The sequence below is a fragment of the Ascidia mentula genome, chromosome 7 (assembly GCF_947561715.1).
Source record: "Ascidia mentula chromosome 7, kaAscMent1.1, whole genome shotgun sequence".
NCBI lineage: Eukaryota > Metazoa > Chordata > Ascidiacea > Phlebobranchia > Ascidiidae > Ascidia > Ascidia mentula.
The window spans coordinates 2,162,545-2,185,743 of NC_138572.1; the positions used below are offsets into that span (position 1 = coordinate 2,162,545).

Sequence of the window (23,199 nt, forward strand, 5' to 3'; positions counted from 1 at the left end):
CTGTCTTTCAGACAAATTGAACAATGCTCATGTGTTTACTGCACTTGATTTTCAGTAACCCTAAAACATCCTCTCTGTCAGACATTTGATTTATGCACGAGTGCATGACTGTGACGCAGCATGAAAACCCAACGTGAGGCCCCTATTTTGCAGTAAAACAGGACTGCGAAGTATGTGGTCCCCTTGGTAACTGCCCTTCCAACGTCGTTTGTACTGATATCGCACTCTGTTTCTGTGCAGTCTTATCTTCTCGTGCTATCGGGCAACAGCTGTAAGGGCATGATAACAACTGTACCAACCATGTTTAATCAAAAGGACGTTACATAGAACGCCATGTGAAGGCTTAAGCTTCAGAAGTATATGAATTTGTTTGGATATTAAAGTTGCAACAAATCATATCTTTACGGCTTCTCGCTAAAATTTCAGTACTTAACCACATATAGGAAGGTTAAACGTGTTTGTGTGCACAGAAATATTGTCGGAAATTTAGCCACTGCTTTGCTGACAAAAAAGCAAGCCCAAAATATGTAACAGTTTTAAGTTTTTTAATCGTTGTCGGATATTTTGGCGTCCATCTTTACACATGTGGATTTCACCAACTTCCAGTGACGCCAGGATTTGAAGCACATAAACCTCTCTTTGCCGACCTCCTTTATGTAAATGGTCGTAAAAGTAAGGGAAGACCTACGGCATCTGTAAAGGGAAATGGTTGTTTGTGAAGGGAAATCCTGTGAAGAATAGTGGTTTTACTTTCAAATTTTTTCGTATTACGAATATCTTACATTGCTTTTTTGTTGACGTGATTGTAAAGTTTTTGAAAGATTGGAAACTATATAGCCATGTTGTTATTGAACACTTACGGACAAGCCTTATTGCTTCCATGACCCTTTAATCCCATACCAGGCGACCCAAAGCAAACGTAGCTGACCCCTTGAAAGATCGCTTTGCTCGCTTTTCCAACCTTCCTGGAAGTGACAGGAACTCGCGAAAACCTCACCACGTACCACGACGACTCGTCGATGTCACGTGTGCACGCCCAGCCAATCACGCGCCGGCGCTGCACCACGAAGCACCTTTGCAGGGGCGAGGTGGTTGCAGAAAGCTTCTTGTTGTTTTTCCTCGAGCGAGGCACCTGTTCGCAACGGAGCGTGTCCACCACTGCGTAGCGCACCTGACATGTATATTTTCGTTTGCGGTCGTGAGTTACAATTGTCACATTTTCAACAGTTTCTTTGTCCGGTAGCGCTTTGCAGCCCCCGCGAGGTTTTGTGGTTTCTGGCTTTTTTGCTTGACGGTTCAACGTGCGCTGAAACATCCGCAAAATTGAATGAGTCGTATCCAAGATCGGAATTGATTTCTTCAATTTTTGCACCACTTTTCGTTTTGACTTATGTGTTTTATGTCCAAGTTTGCGATACGTATCCTTATTTGGGAGTCGTTTGCTCTTCGGTTGGCTTTTGTCCGTGCGTCGAACGCGCATTCTCTTCGCTCCAGGCCTGGTGTGCTCTGAACACAATCCAAAGTTTCTTAAACTCATGGCATTGTAATTTAATTAAAGTCGGTTTAACTACACGATTAGTGGAACTGGGTTTAATTAGGTACAAGTATGGTGGTTACGCTAGAGCTGTACAATAATTTTTTTGCAGAAGTTTGATTGTTTATTCGCCTGGAACGAAGTGTAGCTGTTTTTACCCCGTAACGTTTTTTTGAATGGCTTTGCATAGCTCTTGTATGAGAAAATATGATAGTAACTCATATATCCAGTTACCATGCGTGCATATAGGCGTGCCTTTTGTCTTCTCCGTCAAGGTTCCCGTGATCAAATTTCCCTTCCGATCCGAACACCAGCAGTACGATTTCCAACACTGTAAAATCAAGCACGGTAGAGTGGTATCTGTTTTGGTGATTACCTTCACTTTTTCGTTTAAGACGTTTAAAGTTGATTTTTAGAATCTCGTCAACTTTTAATGTGCCTGCTTATAATGAAGATCTAATTTATAACACAACAGACTTAAACGGAACTTATATATATGGCTTTTAAATTTTGCATGTCTTGCAGAAAAATCATGGTACCACAAAGTGGAAAATGCCACAGTCACCACTGCACCTGCAGTGATGAGACCTTACAGATTGAAACAGTTTGTACACTCTGTATGCAGCTTTCAATGAATATTATGGGTTTTTTTGCACATATAATCATGGTGTTATGTATAAAAAGTAAGAAGCATCTTTTGCTACAAACAATGCATAAAAGAGAACCTGCAGGCCATCGAATGAGCCGTCCATCTTACAGTTTGGAATCCAGGTTGTTTGCAGCAATGGAGGAATAAACAGGAATTTTACAGCGCGTTGCCTCATTCGCCAACACTGGGTCTACAAAAGGTCTGAGGTGAGTAACAAGACAGCGTGAGATAATGGCATAGCGTATAGTGTGTAAATTGCGAGCGACGACTTAACTTAAAAAATTGTTCTCCTGGCATAAAGTTATGAGTTTTTTTATGACAACCCACGCTTCGTATTCCATCCGGCGAGACTTCGTCAGGATTACGTGGCATAAATTCATCATGTGCACGAAAAAAACATATAACACGAAAAACGCAATCTGACTTAAATATTTGCAATACATTGCTGAAACAATATACATCACGGAAAAGAATATTCATGTTTAAAAAAGTACATAACGCTTATAAGGGTCAACACAAGATCACATCTCACGCATTTAGGAACCGGACAAGCTTGCCACACCAGATAACTCTTAGTTTCAACAAAGCACCAAGGCCTGCCCGAATTATCCGGGTCCCTGCAGTAGTTATGGTCGAAGAGCCCTGAACAAAACGACAAGTCATTGTACAATTGTACATTAAATTGTACAAAAGCACATCAAAGGCGAACAGTCGTTTAAAGCCAGTGTATATATTAAAATGGCTTGAAACTTGGCCATGTACAAAATTTTATACGTGTAAATATACCTAAGGATGTAGGGTTGCTGGACAAAGTATAATTGTTAAAACATGCCATGGTAACCAATGGCAACACAAATAGGCGATAAATGTAACCTTTGTGGCGCGCATCGAGAATTGTTTGATTGGCGGCGAAAATTTCAGCGTCATCTCGTGCACTGTCGTGCCATGACATGTTCCAAATGCTTTCCAACACCCTTTGGTCCTTGCGCATTTTCGCCGCTTTAAGCCTCTGGTACAACCAATAGGTAAAGACGCTCCAATTCGCACACGACAAGCCTGACTCTGTATGATCGATCCGTCCCTTATACTCTTTTGCGTGGCCTATACGCAATGTCAATTAAAAGTTTGAACAAGAAAGTCATATGCTGCTATACATTATGTGCAAACGTTTTAAACACGACTGCGTCCATCATCAGTGTAAAAAAAGTTTTTAAAGTACAAGCACTATAAATTCGCGCTGATGTAGTTTTGCAATAAAAATGACAACATTGACCTTTTGTATGAAAGAGTTTAGGAACAAAATATAAGTTATGCATATTCTTTGGAACAAATACTAGGTCAATATTGGACTGACTTTAAAATTGTTTTAGTCCACGAGAAAAATAAATAAAACAATGTTTTGCATATATCGTATGCGGAGATTTGTACAAAATGCAACAACACCTTCTTCATAGCAGCCACCCTGGTCGGTATAAATTTCAAAAGGCTTGAAAAACGGAAAACCGCCATCATGGGGTGCTGGTTGGTTAACAACTGTAGATTCCATAGTCGTTGGGCGTTGTTTTTGAGTGTTTTCATTCTCGTTAAAAGGGACAATCCTGTCTTGTTCAAGATTAAAGATTTCCTGAAACACTGCCCTCGCCCGAAGACGCCATCGTAACCGACAGGCTGACGAATCCTGCAACATGATTGCTAGTTTTATTTGGTAGAATTAACATGGGGTTTGCGTTACGAATATCATATTGAAGTAACACTTTTAACATGACCCACTATAAAGTTCCATACAAATACTTACCAAATTATGACGACAATATTCAGAAATAAACACGACATTGTATAGAAATTGGCCAAAAGTCGTAACTTAAATAATTTTGTGCTTGATATAAAAGTGAGTGTGCTAATGTATAGTAACTGAAGATAACTTACTTTCACATGTACAACAGTCAGCAGCCCCACCAGAAAATAAATGTTCATCATCAACACGTCAATATCAACAACTCTTTTTCTGTTCTGTTTTTTTAGCTCTGGGATACGCCAAGGCTCTTACGTTTTCAAACCCAGTGTTAATCCTGCATTCTCAGTCCTTGTATTTTGTCCAACCCAACGTATAAGCACACGTTGCGTTACAGATGTGCATTCTCCGCACGAGCACTTCAAGCAATGTGTTGATTTAATGTTCTGTTGGTGAGGAGTCGAGAGACTTTGCGTATCGGCCAATTTATTAACACACGCATGCGAATTTGGCACTTTTGTAATCTCGTATGGGCTATCTGAAACCAACATTAATATTGAAAACAACAAACTTTATTCCAAAAATCTTTTTAAAATTCCTATTGAACACATACCATTAAACCATTTGACGTCTCCTTTGGCCACCTTTCATAACAACCCAGGACTTGCCAAGCTGATGAATAAAACATTCGTTGCGAAGTGGTCATTTCAAGAACAACTGAACATGATATGGTGGCCGGATAGTTATCTGTTTTTGGATTAAATTCGGAACAAAACAAGACATATCCAATGATGCTTTGCTGTGCGAACTTACAAATTCATATTATGGTGCATGTTGATTAGTCATAAACTAAAAGCATGCAGTGCTTGGTTAAAATATTCTTACAAGAAAACACAAAAAAATGCAGGCACCAGTGGGCGCAATTTAAGATTGGCCTCGAATTCCTGTGACGTCAATTCACAAGCGTGTTGCTGGGAACGGCAAGCCATTGTTGTCACGGAGTTTGTTTTTATTTGACAAGTGAAGTTCTAAACTTTCTGTACAATTTAGGATAGTATCTGTATACGTTTTGATTTTGTTACAAGCACAGGTGAGCAAAGTACTGAGATTTTAATATTAAAACAGATATATACAGTGTTTGAAATTGGACAAAATACTGTGTTTCCGAAAACTATTTTCTGGTGTCTGGCGTTAATTTGTCTTCATATTTTCAAGCAACTTAATTCTGAACGAACTGTAGAGTACTGCGTGTATATTTTTTGACTGTGGCCCGAAGTGTTGTTAATGTAATAAAAAGAAATGAAATAATTTCAGATTGCACAATCTCATAATCAGTATATTCTTCAACATGTGTCAAGGATTAATAGTGCTGTAAGAAATAATGACAAGATCATCAAACGTTAACATTTTCCTTTCATTCCAAACAACCAATTTATTGTTTCTGATAAGATTTATGTTTCTAGGTAATAAGTTTATGTATTTAAATTGACCAATTTATTCCAAAATGTGATGACAAGACAGCTTCATAATTGTTACTTGATCGACTAAGGTTTGAGCATCATCACAAATTCTGGTAAGAGCACTATAAAATTTTATGATACTAAAAACTCAAATCTTTTTATAGCCAGTAAAGACTGAGATAGTTTCTGATTCTATTACTGCTTACTTTCTTCGCAATCTAACAAAAGTAAAGCTGTTCTATATAACGTTAGGATAGCTAATCTATCTCAACGTTGTTAATGAAGCTATGGTTTTGTATGTGAGAAAAAATAAAACACAAGTAGCTCTTACATCAAACAACCTCTTGAAATATCTCATAATAATTGGTTTATCTTTAATGTATTAAACCTCTTGAAATAATATTATAACACTGTTTCAAGTGATCTGTATAGCTCTTTAGTATGTCTGCCACTTTTATGAACAGCAAATCAATCCAATAGCCAGTTGCCTTTGTACAGTATCAGCTAAGCATTGTTGGCAGCTATGGTTGAATTTATCTATATGGCCAGTCCTTTGTCATGGTTTATGGCTAGTAACATTTTATAAAATATTAATAGGAGCCTTTGTTATGGTCAATTGTGTTACTTGATGAATTGAGTTGTCTGCAGCTTGTGGCCATAGTTGGTTCATCAGTGGCATCGTCACACGTACAATTTAGCTAGATTTTATTGAACTGTAAATGAATTTTCTGCATTTCAAAAGCAGGGGTCGACAAGATGGCATTGAAAATATGCCCATCGCAGGTATGGCAATCGTAAAAGATGTCTTGGAGATAAGAACCTGTTGAGCCCTAAGGCATTGTTATTACAATATGTGGAAATATCATTCTTAATCAACCATAAAAGTAGCAAACCAAAGTATTAGTTTTCAACTTTTAATTTATATTTTTTTTTAGAGAGCAGTAAATTTATTTTCGGGCAAAATGGCAGAGGCAGTGAAGGTCATTGTTCGTTGCCGTCCTCTCAATGACAGGGAAAAGAAATTAAACTGCAAGGTATTACACCTTTGCCCAAATTACTGTCCGTACTTTATACATAATATGTATATAACTGTATTATTAATATAATCATCAAAATGCCTTGGAACAAGAAAATTACAATAGAATAGCTATTATGGCATGTTTGACAGAATTGTAGTACTACACACTCACATAAATACTTGTTACACTTCATGTTTGTTTGCTTGGCTGCGTACACCAAATGTGAGTGGGCAAGAACTATGTTGACAGGTCATTGTGGATATGATTGAAGATATGGGCAAATGCTCCATCAGAAAGCCAGGGGCAAGTGACCAAGTCCCAAAGGAGTTTACATTCGATGGTGCTTACTATGTTGACTCGACAACTGAGCAAATTTACAACGATATTGCATATCCACTTGTTGAGGTATGTGGGTGTTTTATACTGTGGTCAGTATCAATGCCAGTACCATATTGTTTATTTTATTCCATTAGGCTTTGGTACAATCTTTGTAAATGGAAGCACACAAATGGGTATATACATGTTTTTCTTTGCAAGAACATGTGGAAAAATAATAAAGATATATTTTCCTAAAATAGAGCAATTTAAAATAATATAACCAACTAACACTACTTTTATAAAAAAAAAATTGGAAACAACATTCGAATAGTGTGGCCAGATTTGGACGTTATTAAATATCTTAATTCACAACAGACTCCATGTTACATCCTCAAAGATTTTCTCGACAAACAAGAAAAGATTTACATTTCTTTACCTGGCCAGGGTGTTGCTTTGCCTTGCATTAATAATTTACTGTGTCTCTTAACGCGTGGTTTTCTTCTTTGGATTAAGTAAAGCTGTTTGACTGACTGTTGATCATGTGTTGCCATGGTCACTGCTATCACATAGTTAACTTGTTGTTGGGTTTATTTGTGTTGTGGCAACTGCTTTCTTTGATCCATTCTTCGGTAAATTTTATGATTAATGTTACCAAAGCGCGGTGAAGAGTGTTTCCAAGTATATATATATATACATATATATATGTACACCTAAATGCAAAGTGTTGTGCATGTCACAGTAATTACAAAGGGATAATAATAATAAAAAGATTTGGTATGGTGTTTCAGGTCATATGGTTTTTAATTAAACTATTTTCTTAAAAAATAACTTGAATGAATAAAACTTTTCAAAGGAAGAAATACTAGTAGAAGATAATGCTTAGTTAATGAAATCTTAATCCCTGTTGATCTTTGACCACCAACTTGACTCTTCAGGGCATCCTGAAAAAGCTTGTGCCACTTATACTATGTTTCCATGTCGCGAGTTTTGCCCATGTATTTGGGCCATGTGACCAAATATGGAAGTGACGCAAATGACGCAGGCCGAGTACTTGGCCAAAACGGCTGAATTTTTGGGCCATCAAAATAGGTGGTCCTTAACTGACTTTGGCCAAGTAATTTTTCGGCCATGTAATGACTGCTGCAGGGTTTAGTAGTTTTTTGCGTAGTAAACAGCAGCTTTTTCGATTAATCTAACGCGCGTTTTGCACGGTGTTTAAATGAATGTCCTCAGTCACTTACAGCCTCCGTTAATCGCTTTTATTGTGAATATATTTCTTTTTTGATGGGTAGCAAGGGGCGTTTTATTACTTTGCAAGTGGATTATATAGGCCTTTCTCATCCTTTTATGCATGGATGTTATGTTAAACTGCAGTTTTAAATGTAACATTTTGATGGTAAGTTTTGTGCATAAATTTAACTTAGAAAGTGGACAAGAGTGCTGTGGATGCATTGATAACCATATAAAAGTTTTTGCATGTTCATGCAATAAATGGTATTACAAATTGGTGAACACAATAGCTTTTCCACATTCTAGATAACTGCATCAGATTAGGTACTTAATAGCTTTGGAGATAAAACACATAGAATGATTTTTTTGTGTCATTTTCCCAGATCCACAGCTAGCACAATGACCAACTGTTGTTGAAATACACTTATTAATGAGTTATGCAAGAAAATGAACTAGAAAATAGTTCTGGAAGTCAAAGTTCATTTAAATTGTTGATTGCTACATTTCCATTACCCTTGTGAAGATGCACAAACACTCTTAAAAAAGCACCAGGATTAGAAGTTGTGGCCCGACAAGCAAGGACTGTGACAACATGTTCTGACCATTTTGTTTATTTTTTTTGCAATAAACCTTTGCTCATTCAACAAGTAAAGGACAATGTAAAACATTCATAATTTTGTCCAGTTTTGCACTTGTATGGCAGTAATCATCTCTCTCCAGTGATTCTCAAATATCTGTAAGATTGACAGTGGTTGTTTTTTTCATTATTAGTAATAAAAGTCCAGTTAAACATACCTCTTGTGTTGTTTGGAAGAACTTTGCCAATCTGTTTTCAAGGTTGAACCATGGTTATTGTACTATGCACACAATTGGAAAAAAAATAATTAAAAGTGCGGAAAGACACTAAAACAACTGCCACACAGTTCGAATCCAACTTTTTTGAGACACAAGCGTCCGATAGAGACGATTTGTCAGGTTTTCGCACTTTCAAAAACCCCGCGACACGATCAGTGAAGGGCGAAAAATTGTTACGCTTGAATGCGTACGCGACATGGAAACACGACCCGTTTTAGGACCAAAACGTAAAACATGGACCAAACATTTTGGGCTAAGCCAAATCGCGACATGGAAACATAGTATTAATGTGTGAATTGGTTCCTAACAAATATACCACTTGCCTGCCATTCTTAGTAAACATTGGCGCCTGTTCCAATAAGTGACAGCTCCAGCAAGTTTGAAGCACTTATAAGGGTCGAACACTAAGATAATTGATCTCTTAAACCCTGTTTCCTACTACTTGAAACTTAGCCATCTAATCTATAATAGTTTATTGTTGGCATAAGACATGTGTCTTGTCATGATTCTGGGTATTACATGAAAATAGTTCTCATCTATTAAAAAGCATTCTTTCATGGTTCATGGTGTGCATTTGTTTGGTAAATCCTATTCAGTTTTTTTCCTCAGAAAATGACACATTAAATTTAAAGTAAAAAACAACACCCAGAGAAGTTCTAAAATGTGACTAGAATAAACAGTCCATTGATATTTTAACTGAGATAATATAACATCTCATAACCTAGAATAAAATCATTTTAATACACTTTCTACAGGGTGTGGTTGAGGGTTACAATGGGACAGTTTTTGCATATGGACAAACAGGCTGTGGAAAATCGTTCAGCATGCAAGGCATTGAAAATCCACCTTCACAACGTGGTGTGATTCCTAGAGCCTTCCAACACATATTCGAGAGCATTGAGGTAAAAAAAGAAGAAAATGGAATAATTTTTCACTTAATTGCCATTCTACAAATACAATTCATACAGAATATTTTCAATATGCTTGATAAGAACTTGATGGTGGTTTGACATTTTTAAACTTGCAGCTACACCATAATGTTTATTACTACATTTTTATCCCACGTTGTATTCTTACGACATGACCCTAATGAACCCAAAAGCTTGTAACATGATACCCTGGTCAATGGACATGCTGTCTAGTCTCAACACCAATTAAAGTGTCACATAATCCTGGCCACTTTACAGTTACACAGGTTGTTTTTCAATGGACATTTAATATGTTTATTTTTAAAACAATCTGCATCATCATACTTTCAAACCTTCTAAAGCACAATGAATAAATGACTTTCCCACCATGAAACGTGTTTCGATATAACTGTTCATATGTTTCTTTCTTTCTTACTAAAAGATTAAATAGCTCAGTAATTTAATTATAAATAAATGATATCCAATAACAATACAGTAATGTTGCAAAGTTCATGCAGTTGTTTTGTGTCATGATGTAGGTTGCTGAAAACACTAAATACTTGGTTCATGCCAGTTACCTTGAAATCTACAATGAAGATGTTCGTGATTTGTTGAGCAAAAACATCAAAGAGAAACTTGAGGTGAACATTGTCATTCATTTCGAAACCAAAAAGGTTATTGTGTCAAAAATTCAAACATAATGACAGAACATTACCTGCAATTTCTATTGGCAATAGTGAGTAGAAAGAAGTGAGAGAAATGCCTTTCTTGCATCACACAGACATTTGAATTGAAATAGGAAAATGTTTAAGCTTAGCAGTCCAACTTCATATAACCGGCTCCATGCTTAATTGTTCAATAGAATATTAACACAGACATTCCTTTCACAAATTTCATATATTTTACTTTTAATAAAGCTGAAAGAACACCCGGACAGAGGCGTCTACGTCAAGGATCTCTCCATGCAAAGAGTTGGAAATGTTGGTGAATGTGAAAGGGTGATGGCTATGGGTTGGCAAAACAGGACTGTTGGTGCCACACTTATGAATGCAGACTCATCACGATCACATTCAATTTTCACCATCTACCTTGAGGCTTGTGACACAGGTATGATATAGCCCAAAAAATGAGTGAGATTTTGTTTTTTAATTTATTCATCTGTGTTTTTGGTAAACAAATGCTTTAATAATCAGCTTTTGCTTCTGTGTGTTGCAGCTAATTTGCTAAAAGGTATGGTGGTGTCAATGTAAACTTTAAATTTGAATGTTTTTGGTGATTTAAAGTGCACTGCTCAGTGTCTTTTGTGACCAGAAACTTTGGCAGTTTCTGGAAATGTAGTGCAACATATTGTTTGTGTTATCATCTTTGCAAAAGTCTGAAAAATATTATCTAACCATGAAAAGATTAACATGTTGTAAAAGCTTTTTTTCTAGACAAAAGTCGTACCTTGTTTATTTATTACACATGTCACAAAATAGCAACTCATCTAACTTCCAATACCATTTTTGTGGTTGTTTAGGCATTGACGGAGGCGATCATATACGTGCTGGCAAGTTGAACTTGGTAGATTTGGCCGGCAGCGAGCGTCAGTCCAAGACAGGAGCAACGGGCGACCGTCTGAAGGAAGCCACCAAAATCAACTTGTCACTTTCAGCTTTGGGTAAGTGAATATTTCGAAAGGAGTAAAAGCGAATTCTGGTTAACTATGAGGCCTACAACGTCGGGCCAAAAGATTTCTTGACGTTACGATAGACATGCAAAAGCTCCATGCCCATTTGGGCACTACAGCCGATAGCGCAGAGTTATTTGCGCTTCTGGTAGAGTTAATGGTATTTTTGTGTTATGAAGTGATTCTTAAAAGAAACTTGTTCAATATTACGTTTTTTGAAAGCAAAGTTACAGATTTTCGCTGTTTATACTTTGCAATTAAATGCCACACAAGCAGGTATTCAATATTTGGGCTGTTTTTGATGATGCACAATGTTTTTTACACTTGGAGGCTAAAATTGCACCCGCAAAACCCCCCAAGCGCAAAGATATTTGTTCCGGTTAAACACAATCAGTATTTGTTTGTGTAGTCATGCCGGTAACTCGACTAATGGCGTGATTGGCAAATAATCAATGATATTTGGAAACGCCTATTTATTTACAAAGCCTAAAAAATTGGCTTGGGATAATATTGCTTTTTCATGGAAATGTTTCGTCATGCACAACTACATATCGTATTCATTATGAAACTTCCACGATACGTTACTGGCTATAGTACTTCCCATATACAACATATGAAGGCATCAAAAACGTAAAACAGTTTCGTAAACTCGGAAAATCAAGGTTTGCACAATACCGTAATTGCGCTATAAGGAACGCCCTACTTTTTGCGATCAGGAACAAATTTTTTCAAGTAATTTTATATTTGTGCAGGTAACGTTATCTCGGCTTTGGTGGACGGAAAGTCGAAACACATCCCTTACCGTGACTCGAAACTGACACGTTTACTGCAAGACTCGCTCGGTGGAAACACTAAGACACTCATGGTGGCTTGCCTCTCGCCTGCAGACAACAACTACGACGAGACATTAAGTACTTTGAGGTAACCAGTGTATTATTGCTTTTAGGCCTGTGGTACCAACCATTTTGTTTTCAAAGACCCCTTTTATAAATTTCGTTGACCTCTATCTATAAATTGCTTTTTTTTTAACCACACCGGGATTCCAAACCCAGGATATCATGGCCACGAATCCCTATCAGGATTTCTTCTTGTTAGTCGAGCGCCTTAACTGTTGCCAATCACCCGCCAAAAATTACTTGTAGTTGAACGTTGTTTTGATTAAAAAACATTTGCGTGACGCAACAAGTGATGCAAAAACAGAAACCATGAATATTTTGAAATGGGCAATAAAACATGAAATCAACGTTCACAATAAACCTACATAATTTTGCCTGTGTAAAAAATATGAACTGCCAACTCTCAGGTTTGTCAAGTTAATGAGATTTGCGTTTTCCAGCGAAACGTGTTTTCTTTAAAATAAAACTGCATTTAGACGCGAGGTATTTATGTATTGCAATTTTAAATGCCAAGTTTTCACCTACGGACAACAAGTAGCGCTGGAAAAAGCCGGAATACAGTGAGAAAATATTAAATGTTGTTGCCTGGTCCAAGTCTTCATTGTATAGTAATGCATCATTTCAAAGACCTGTGTGTAACCTTGCTTCGTGTACAGGTACGCGAACAGAGCCAAGAACATCAAGAATAAACCTCATATTAATGAGGACCCCAAGGACGCTTTACTACGTGAATATCAAGAGGAAATCAAAAAGCTGCGAGGTTTGCTTGCTGGCCAACTTGGACCGGATGGAATCAAAGGTATCAAAGTATTCATATGTTACCCTACATTTTAACAAGTCATTACACAAAAATCCACCCTAATTTTGAAATATCTTAATATTTTGTTCTGCGTGCTGGTTGCTTTTAGTTAGCAATCCATTGGCTCGTCTTGCTAAGACATGCACTGTATAGTATAGGCTTCATATAGTACTCTGAAGATATCATTGAAAACCATGTCATAGCGTCCTCATTAGCACATTGTCACCTGTCCGCTGTTATTTTCTAAGTTAACATGGATATTTACTCCTTTCATTTCACAAAAGCTTTTGGCTGTGCTTTGGAACGAGTCAACTGCCATTAGTTCGGGTTCAACGAAAACCACATTCGTTTTAATGCCGTTTTCTCTTCAGAACTTTTAGGCAAAGGTGGACAGAATTCCGAACTGGGCAAAGCCATCAGCAGTGGTTGGTTGTCGTAAATATAACCATGTCGCATTTCATTACGAAATACGGCGCGCTCATGCGGCTTTGGGTGAAATCGCTGGCAGAAATGTAATTACTTGTCTTGCTGCATTTTCTCTTTTTAAAACATAGAAAATGCATGTTTTTATGTCAAAATTCATTCAAGTGATTTCTGTGATTTCGCAATTCTCCGACAGCTGATTATTGCTGTCAAATAATATTCTGTCCAAAAGTCAGTCCAAGTGCATCACACAATTTTACACGTAAACAACAATGTTGATAAGTTTAAAATTAAACGATAACCAATATTTTTTCGCTCATATAATATCGAATAAATCATACCGTGTTGTTATGAAAACATTTCCATAATTCAAGTGCAGTTCGTAACACACTTGTTACAGCAAAATCAGCCAATCGTAAAACGTTTTTTTTTATATGCACACACAAAACGTTAGGTTTGCGTACATCCCAAGAGCCAAAAACAATTATTTGAGGTTATGTAAAGCACTGTTTCTTAACCGGTCCACGTTAATTTACACACCGGCTCGCCAATACAATTCTTTCCAGATTTTTTATGATGCAAAGTATACACTCTTCTGCCTTGTTAAATCTTCCGTTGTTATTAATATGCTGTTCATAACAGTCAAAATTGGACTTTACAAAAGGACCAGGTCGCAAAAGTTGTTTGAAATTTTACAAAGATGTTATATTGCACGTTGCATATATGGCTATAGCCATGTCCACACTAACGTTTAGTTCCCTTTTAAGAACTCACACCAGCTATGCATGGAAACCTAATCTTGTGGGTTATGCAATGATGGACGTTTACACAGAAACCACAGGGTTTCCGATCTCCTGCGTGATAAGTAGTTGAGACACGATCTCCAAATGTCCAAGGCGCTCAATTATTCATTTCCATCCTTTTTCGGCGCGCTGCGATGCAATTTTTATGTTTTAGGATTATCGGTTTTGGTAACGCGGCTCTTGGCAAAAATTAACTGCAGGCTTTTCTTTCAAACGGGCTTGACTAACGGCAAGGTTCGGGGTATGCATTGCGATACGTTTTAACGCTTTTTTAATCAGTCGGAACTTGCATCAATAGCGTGCACAGTTAAAAAAGCCGTTGTGTCTGGCGCATATAACCGTGACCTTACTTTTATGCTGTTATTTGCGGCGTGTTTTGTTGTTTAAATTTAAGAGCAATGGTTTATATAAAAGGTAATTTTTAGAGATGTTGAAATTCGAAGGCAATTGGTGAAGGAAGAGGTTTATGATGATCAGTAATTTTTGTGTTTCTGCAGTTTGGTATTTTTGTACTTTTTATACAAAGTAGTTAGGTTGATAGTTTTTTTTAATTTCCATACCATGCTTTTACAGCTCTCCTAGAGGGGCAATCCCCCTTTCAGCGATCCAAGTCTGAATCACCAGAGGACACGGATGAGAGCAAGAATCAAAACCAGGAGTCGGAACTCATGCGAAAGGTAGCTACACGAGAAAAAAAGTGTATGTCTGACCCCAAAATACCAGTTAAACGCGAACAAATGTACAATGAATTGCGGTAAAGTCAAAACTTAACTATCCGCGTTTTTAGTAACTTTATAAGACTTACGGTGGGGGCAACTACATTTGTGAAAAAAAACTTTGGAGCACAATTTTATAGAAAACCTAATTTTTTTGGAAATATTTAGAAAAAAGAACCTTTTAGGGACTCACAAGGACTCAATACAGAAAACAATTACACGTGTGAATTTTTTCATGTGAAGAATTTCAAATTATGTTGTGAACACGTAGGAGTACGAGGACAAAATCACTGAGCTGAAGCAACGATATGAAGCAGAACAAATGAGCAATGCTAAACTGCAGGAAGACATGAACAAACTAAAAACCCAGTACGACGAACACATCTCACAAGAAGGTATGTCTATGAAAACTAGATCCATAAAATTGTGTAGAAAACCCATTGCTTGATGTTGCGAAATTGGTGTTTCTGTTTTTGATAAAAGATCACAAACTAAGTCAATTTTAAAGCTCTTACTTTACCTAGAGATTTTTAATGTTGACTAAATGTTATGCCTGGTGGCGTCAGCAGCAAGTTATTGATCATAAACCAACGCTAATCGTCTTTCGCACTTTTTGAGTTTGCTGAGGTTGTTTGATTTGAAACATATTTTTGTGTGCACATTAATTTGATGGTTATATCAAAGCGCTATCATACTAAAAACTAAAAACGCAAATTTGACCGATTTTTCAACACACCAACATAAAAGATTGAACTCTTTGAATAAGTATGAAAATCGTCGAGTCGTCTTTTCGGCAACAAACACTTGGTATCTGAGTTTTTCGTTGAGGCGTACGAGGAATAACAAAAGAACAATGTGATATTTTGTAGGTCTTGCCGTTCAGAACACTCTAACCATGGATCGACTTACTCAAGAGGTAATTTTTTAAATACAGTCGTTTTGGTTTTTATATAACCTTGTAATACTTTCGGGTCAGCACAGGTTTTGTCCGCCCGAAGTATGATAATGTTACTGTCACAAGGTTTCGAATTACTTCAATTTTAACGCATTCTTGGAGCATTTCTATGAAATATTCTGGAAAAATCTTTGACATTGACCGTTAGTTGCACAAGTATTCGAACAAAAGCAAAATTTTACGCCAGGTTTAAATATAATTTTTTCCTCTTACTATTTTACGTTGTCATCCAACCTTAAAAAACTGAAACTTCCAACAAGCTTTCACACATTTCCCCTTACCCTGACAACGACGACGATTCCACCAGTAGCGGTGGTAGCAGCAGCACCGGGAGTGACGTCACCCGGTCTATCAGTTCCAATGGCAGCGGACTTGAGATCGATCACGTGGTCGACGCCGACCAATCACAAGACACGGATCTTAAAGTGTATCGGCAATCGGCCAACTTTATGCTCAAGCTTTCTGAGCTTATATACAACCACGCCTTGGAGATGTCCGTGCGGCGTTCCATACACGAACGTATTTCAGACGTGATGGGCGATGTTGGGGAACTACCAGTACGAGAAGTGGCTGTTGACTGTTATTTTGTGTCGTGGGTGCTGGGTGTTGTTATAGGCATGGCTGTTCTGACGAGTTGGCGAGAGTATTTGCTGTTTTTCAACACGTCAAAATGGAAACCAACGTGATTAAGCAACTGTATCGAGGGGTTATGGGTCCCCTTACAAACCTGTTGTGCAATTTGCCTTTGAAAAGCAGGCCAAGAAACACTACCCATGTTTTTGTTGTTGTTTGATGTGCAGACGAACTGATGTTCAGTCATATTGGTAAAAGCTGTCTGTGAATTCGATCACTTTGTAAAAGACGAACAACAAATTATTCATTGTCTTCATGAACAAGCAAATCCAACACTGCTTTTAGTCCAACCCAACGTCAAGTTGTAATCACGTATATTTAACATTCTGATTGGTCAATTGCGTAAAATTCTTTCGGAATGCAACGATGTTGTGGCCTGCTGCTGCTGGAATCCAGCGACGCTCCACCAAATATCGTAATTTATTCATGTCTTTTTCTTCGTTTTCATAACCTCCAAACATTTCTCATTTCAAGGTCACCATGTCATCCACCAACACTTCCGACTACGGTTTCTACGAATCCTCCTTCGAGGTGACGAATCTACCTGGTGACGTCACGTCTCTCGATTCTTTTGTGACGTCACTGGTACTATTCTGTTTGTTGTTGAACGGGGTGTCTGTCTGTTTCTCTCAAAGTTTCACTTTTTTTCACCAAACCGGGTTTAAACCCGGGATATCCTGGGCACGAATCAGGGTTTTCTTGGTATATTGGGTCGCACATTACTCTTTTTGCGTGAAATATCTGTGGTTTATCACTAGTGGCGAAGTTCAAATCGAAACATGTTATATGCTTGTACCCTGTCTAAGTGTACAGTGAAAGAACGAAAAGGTGGTAATTTTGGGATCAAGGCCATTGCTTGACATAAAGCTTGGTGGACACGATGGTCAGGCTAACAGCAGTTATGTTTCGTGTTTTTTAAATAGCGATTTTATAATACAGCAGACTGACGTATTGAATTGCTTACAATAGTTCATGGTGCATTTTATAAATAAAATCTACATGACTTGTTTATTTTAAATGCATGACGCGAAAAAATTCGAGTTGATTATACGGAATAGGAAACCAAAAACATTGTAATCATTATGAGCAAACACTGTGCTGTGCTCATCATCAGTACTATGAAGTGGCTTTTTATATTCCGTGTTAAATGCATGAACTCTGCAAGTCCAGGTGTTTATTCAAATGTGGAAATGTGTTGGGTGTGAAGTACACTCATCAACAATTCTTAACTTATTTGTTTTCAGAGTGGCGAAACGAGCAGTGAAGCTTTGTCCCTGATGCAGCAGCCAACGGAACACCAGGTAGTTATCATTAAATAGTAAACACATGTCCTCTTACAAGTCATACATTAGGGTATATGCAATAAGGTAGTTTCTACTTGTCATGTTCGTTGCTGTGAAATCAGTATGGCGGCAAACCTTTTTTGCATCCGAAACGCAGAAATTCAGATTATTATTCTTTTTGAAATACAAAGAAGAACACAGCATTTACATTCTTTCAATACTACGTTCTTTTTAATCAAACATGGACGTTTCATCCCATCATATGCATTGATCTAAGATATGTATCCAGGCAAAATTTATTTTATGTGTTTACAAAATCACCAGTGGTGCAGTTTTACTAACTCTTACTTGGGCGACCTAATCTCACGCAAACCGTGCAATTGGTTTCACAGCAGGTTGCTCAATACATTGGAAGCAAGCCGTCCCTCGATAAACCGACCTTCGACGCCGTCCTTGACGAAGATGAGAAATCCAACGAAGATGACGTCATGAAGCAGCACGAGGAGGCGCTAAAGAGGTCGATTTTTACAAGTTTTCTTCATTTCCTTACATGTTCGAATATTTGCGCTGTGTTTATGCACTTACGTTACCAAACACTTTTCATAATACAATATATTTACGATTTAATTTGTCCCGAAGTAACCTTATCGATGATTGGCAGGCTCCAAATGCTACAACAGAATATGGTTGGCGGAGAGCGATCACGTGATGAGGAGGCGAAAAAGCGACGCCAAACACGACGCAAGCACGTGGATGAACGAAAGCGCCGTCTAGCGGAGGCTGCTTTGCGTGACGATGATGAAACAATCTTGGACGTATACGATAGCATACATGACGATGTGAAGGGTAGAGATAAGGTCATTACCAAACAGAAACATCAGGTAAGATAGAAATAGAGTCGTTGTTCACAGTTTGTTGTGTCATAACTCTTTCGAATTAAGCCTAAACGTATACTAGGCAAGCAGATGTTTTTGTGAAAATCTTATTACGCTGTTTAGTATATTGGAAATAGGGTATGCGTGTAAGTTTATGTGATAACAGGTTAATGAGAGAATAAACAGACTGGCGCATAATGCTGGGAACATTGACATGTTTTATTTGTATAAAACTGCAAAAACTTACGCCATCATCAGTTCATGGGTAAATCCGTTATTGGTGTTCTTGGATAATGTGTTTTTTGCCTTCAACTTACAACACAACATGTGTTATTGTTCTTGTCAGCTCGAAGGCCTGAAAATGGAGGTGGAGGATTTAAATTACGAATTTGAACGAGACCGAAGCGAATACTTGTCAACCATACGTAGGCAGGAACGGGAACTCGAGCTTCTTAACGTACGTTTTTATATTTGACCAATGACAATAAACGTTCGTTCACAAGAATGATACGGATTATCATATAATAAAGCCGTATAGGCGAAATATATATATTCTGTAAATCAGCATCTTTGATGATTGTGCAATAATCTAAGTCAGTCTTAGTAATCAATTTTTATACAATAAAGGTTCGCTAAAAGACAAGTGTGGACTACTAAAAATGATGCCCATCATTAATGACACCACTTAATTCACTTCTACCAATTTTGATGATAATTTTGCCGAATCAGCCAAATTTCGACGTAGTTGCAATATTTTGAAACGTGGACAAATTGTGAAAAGCTTCCCTCAATTTTACCAGGGTTTACTGGGAAAACTGCAGCCAACCATTCGTCGCGACTGTAACTATAGCAACCTGGATCGCATCAAGTCCGAGGCGAAGTTTGATGACGACACAGAACAGTGGATGCTCCCTGAGCTTCTCATTGTGAAAACATCCTTACCGAGTCCTGGTGTGTATTTTTCACGTATTTACCTGATGGAAAGTATTGAGGAACTAATTTCAAGTTAGTTTTTCTCGAGTTGATCGCAGACAAAACACGTGAAACAGATTCAGATAAAAGTCGTTCAAATTTTCGACCTAATATTTTTTTTAGTCGGTTGGATACAACTTACTTATTAGATGTTTTGAACATATTTATGACCAATGCAATTCATCGGATCTCAAAAGTTGAATTGTCACAAACCTTGACTCGTTTCAATGCCATAACGCCGTTGTGTCAACAATTTTAAATAAACAAATGTTTTCCAGGTCCACAAAACGGCGTCCGCGGCGGTTACTCAGATAGAGTTGGGTATTCCCCGCCGCAGTCGACCAGTTCAACCGAAAGTTATTCTCAGGTGAGGCGACTGGCGTTTGTGTATTTGTGAATAATTTGTTCAGCGCTTTTACTTGGTGTGCGTGGTATGAGATAAATCAGCCTTTGAGTTTGACCCTTGTTAACCTCATGTCCAGTTGACCCTTGTTAACCTCATGTCCAGTTGGCCCTTGTTAACCTCATGTCCAGTTGACCCCTGTTAACCCCATGCCCAGTCGTTCCTAGCTCATCTGATAGTGATATCCTGAAGGAATGCTTGGACTTTCTATATAAGCGTGTGTCTAACATAATATTATACAATTTGAACAAAACTATTGGGGTTTACGCGAACTTATATCACATATAACGTTAATACTGTTTAATCCTCAGGCCGAATCTACACAGAAACACCATTTATAGTAGTTTTTTAAGCTGGCGCACAAACGTACCCCCCTGATAAGAAACAAACGAAGGTTCCCCGGCGGAAAATGTGTGTGTGTGGACCCGGAGTAAAGGTTGCACTGTAGAAACGTTATAGCAAAAGTCCAAACAATTTGTAACATACGTATTGTGGCAATATGCGATTTCCCACAATGCTGTCTGGCGTCAACGTTTTTCCAAAATTGTCAAACTTCAAACACGTGAGAAAAGACGCAGTCGTGTGTTTTTAGCGGAGTGACGAAGATAAGTACTTGGCTAAACTAAACAACAGTCGTAACGAGCAGCTTGCCTCATCCTACTTCATGCCCAAACGCCAAGTGAAGCAAATCATTTCATCCTCACATTCAGATGCTTCTATCAGAGGTAAGGGCAACAATAAACAGTGACAAACAAATAAATCCATATCGAAATTAGTCAAGTGTTGTCTATAATAATTAGAGCATGTTCTGAACCATAAACCCGAAGAAACCGAAGTCGGGCATTCCGAGTTACTGCGGTACTTTGCAAAATGCAAAAGCATCACAGATAAGGAGCATTGAGTCATTGTTTAATCCCAACAGGTCGTTACCATAACAACAGTCCCAGCGGCTCCATGTCGTCATCGACGTCAAACGGCTACGCTCAGAACGGGGAACGAAGCTCTCCAGTAGGAGGGTACCACCATCACGCCCTCTCGGCTTCAAATGTCCCCGCCATGGCCTCAGGCGGGGCTTTTGCGGGCGCCGACGACCTTGTAAGAAGGCCCCTTAAACTTGAGGCAATTTCGCCGCTCTCGACCAAGTCCAAAAAGAAAAAGAAGAAAAGTAGCAGCTCGGTGATGGATAGCATGTACTAGCACGCCATCGGGTGGCGTGTTTAACAACGAATAAGAGTCGCAAGGTGTCGCGATTTATTAACTCTTGCCTTAGGAAATTGGCGATTTTGCTTTGCGGCACCAGTGCAATTGGTATACGCCTTTGTCGAAGATCTACGCTGAATTTAGTCACAAAAGAGAGTCCTTTGTGCGCAAAACCAATGGCCTGCAGAAGTCGCGAACCCATTCCAGACTTTTTTTAGTTGTACAAATGCCAGACTATAGTTTATTTATTTACGAGTGTGTGAATTTCAATAAGTATTTGTGAAACCCTTTTATTGTCTTTAAATCTCTATTTTAGTGTTTACACTTTCTCGTTCATTTTCTGGTTTGTCCCCTTGTATTTTGTCCTCCTTCCAATTTGCCTACTTGTTCTTCACCTATTTTACACTAAGACGACAAATATCAGACACTTGTATTATTCATCACACAATCCTAATAAAATGTCTCTAACCTTTTCGTATTCTTAAGTACATTTTCACGTGTTTCTGTGCCAAGTTTGCTTGTTGCGACTTGTGATATATAAAATACTTCCGTCGGTCCTTTCATATTCGTCTTAGCGGGATGATATTTCTTGACCAATCTGTTATAGTGTTTTTTGACTTCTTCAAGTTTCCCTGTATTCTAAGTTACGCTCCTGTCGCGTTTACTGTGATCTAACTTATGTTAAAGAAGAAATCCCACGTGTTTTCGTTGGTACCAAAACCATTAAACGGCCAAGAGTTTATTTTTTGTGACGATTTAATTTTGGCGTTGTTTCTCCAACTTAAGTTGTTAGCAGCTTCACACAGAGCACTTGATAAAACTACACAGAATTTCATCGTAGAAAGCCTTCACCCTGTTTGATCTTTAGTTAGGTAACGCAAAAGGCAAACCAAAAAATGATCGTTATCTTTAAGAGAGAGAGAGAGAAAATATGATACATAGTCCTAATTCGTCTGTCTGTTCACAGGTCGAAACAGAAGCCACCTGAATGCAGCTTACACAATTCACATTATTGGCTCCATCTTGCTTATCATACGATTGTTGTTCAAATTCTCCAAAATATTTAGTAAATTACCCTAAATCAAAAAAGTTCTTTCATGGCTAAACGAACACAACGGAGTGTGCAAGTTTTTCCTTTTAGATTAGTTCTATCCTCAAAACAAAGGGGTCGGTTATTGTTACAAAACAAAGAAGGTCATTCAAGGCCCAATGAAAACCGAACTCTTACCTTATTATCATTTCCGATAGGTCCTTACTATACACAAAGGATTTATAAATATAAATTTACATTCATTTCATTGGCACGCATTCATTGCTAACCTTCCAGGCACAACTACGAGATTCCACATCTATATATAACGAAGTCTTGGTGCATAGATAGTCATTGGTGAAACCACCGACTTTTTCCACATTGGTTTAACGTTTCCAGGAGCGTCGCGTAACAATTAAACAAAACTTTTTTTAACAAACGGAGGCAAATATCAAGTTGAGCCTTCTGGAACTGAAAATTGTTAACACAGGAACAAATCTTTCTGATAGATTATAACAGGTTCCTCAAAAGGGAAGCAAATCTTTCAAAGCTCATGGCTCACGAAAAAGTTTGAGATCACTAGCGCTTGTGTTTTGTAAAGTTTAGAAGTCGCAAAATATGAAGTAATAAAAGTGTAGAAAAAGCGAGGACAAAGGAATATTGGAAGAAATGATAGTTATTCTGAATATCTAATGTTTTTATTGAGTATTTCTGTTTTTAAACAAGCAATCGAATCAAACATATTCTTTTCCTGCCGTAGAAACGACGATATACTTATTTGACACCAAGTAAAATGGCAAACTTCACCTCCACGTTTGACATGAATCAAACGAATTC

At 37.9% G+C, this 23,199-nt stretch overlaps 2 protein-coding genes across 3 annotated transcripts; one reads left to right on the plus strand and one right to left on the minus strand.

Annotated features, from left to right (window-relative positions):
• Positions 1–459: 459 nt before the first annotated feature.
• On the minus strand, positions 460–2,623 carry LOC145909027 (uncharacterized). The gene is made up of 4 exons (XM_082996347.1): positions 2,260–2,623; positions 1,769–1,865; positions 861–1,506; positions 460–693 (listed from the first exon to the last, which is right to left on the minus strand). Exons 1-4 carry the CDS (start codon positions 2,356–2,358, stop codon positions 546–548), a joined length of 990 nt encoding a protein of 329 aa, XP_082852473.1. The 5' UTR covers positions 2,359–2,623; the 3' UTR covers positions 460–545.
• Positions 2,624–5,376: 2,753 nt separating this feature from the next.
• On the plus strand, positions 5,377–21,724 carry LOC145909249 (osmotic avoidance abnormal protein 3-like). Of its 2 annotated transcripts, XM_082996588.1 has the most exons (22): positions 5,377–5,488; positions 6,311–6,409; positions 6,644–6,799; positions 9,553–9,699; positions 10,245–10,346; positions 10,623–10,812; positions 11,225–11,365; positions 12,127–12,295; positions 12,927–13,069; positions 13,441–13,494; positions 14,869–14,972; positions 15,283–15,406; positions 15,881–15,927; positions 17,074–17,184; positions 17,844–17,900; positions 18,275–18,399; positions 18,544–18,763; positions 19,104–19,214; positions 19,558–19,708; positions 20,008–20,096; positions 20,725–20,857; positions 21,055–21,724. In XM_082996588.1, the coding sequence occupies exons 2-22, from the start codon at positions 6,338–6,340 to the stop codon at positions 21,327–21,329; spliced, it is 2,721 nt and encodes a 906-aa protein (XP_082852714.1). In that variant the 5' UTR covers positions 5,377–5,488; positions 6,311–6,337; the 3' UTR covers positions 21,330–21,724. The 2 variants fall into 2 exon arrangements, with proteins under 2 accessions (XP_082852714.1, XP_082852715.1); XM_082996589.1 differs by lacking the exons at positions 5,377–5,488; positions 6,311–6,409; positions 6,644–6,799 and adding an exon at positions 6,900–6,906.
• The last annotated feature ends 1,475 nt before the right edge of the window (positions 21,725–23,199 follow it).

Bases quoted from the DNA above. Each gene is read 5' to 3' on its own strand.
- LOC145909027 (XM_082996347.1), bottom strand. From the start codon at position 2,358: ATGAGGCAACGCGCTGTAAAATTCCTGTTTATTCCTCCATTGCTGCAA. The intron at 1,866-2,259 runs GTTCTCTTTTAT...TTGATTTTACAG, and splicing joins GCTCATTCGATGGCCTGCAG to TGTTGGAAATCGTACTGCTG. The intron at 694-860 runs GTAAGTGTTCAA...TTCCCTTTACAG, and splicing joins GGAAGCAATAAGGCTTGTCC to ATGCCGTAGGTCTTCCCTTA.
- LOC145909249 (XM_082996588.1), top strand. From the start codon at position 6,338: ATGGCAGAGGCAGTGAAGGTCATTGTTCGTTGCCGTCCTCTCAATGAC. The intron at 10,813-11,224 runs GTATGATATAGC...GTGGTTGTTTAG, and splicing joins CCTTGAGGCTTGTGACACAG to GCATTGACGGAGGCGATCAT. The intron at 18,400-18,543 runs GTCGATTTTTAC...GATGATTGGCAG, and splicing joins CACGAGGAGGCGCTAAAGAG to GCTCCAAATGCTACAACAGA.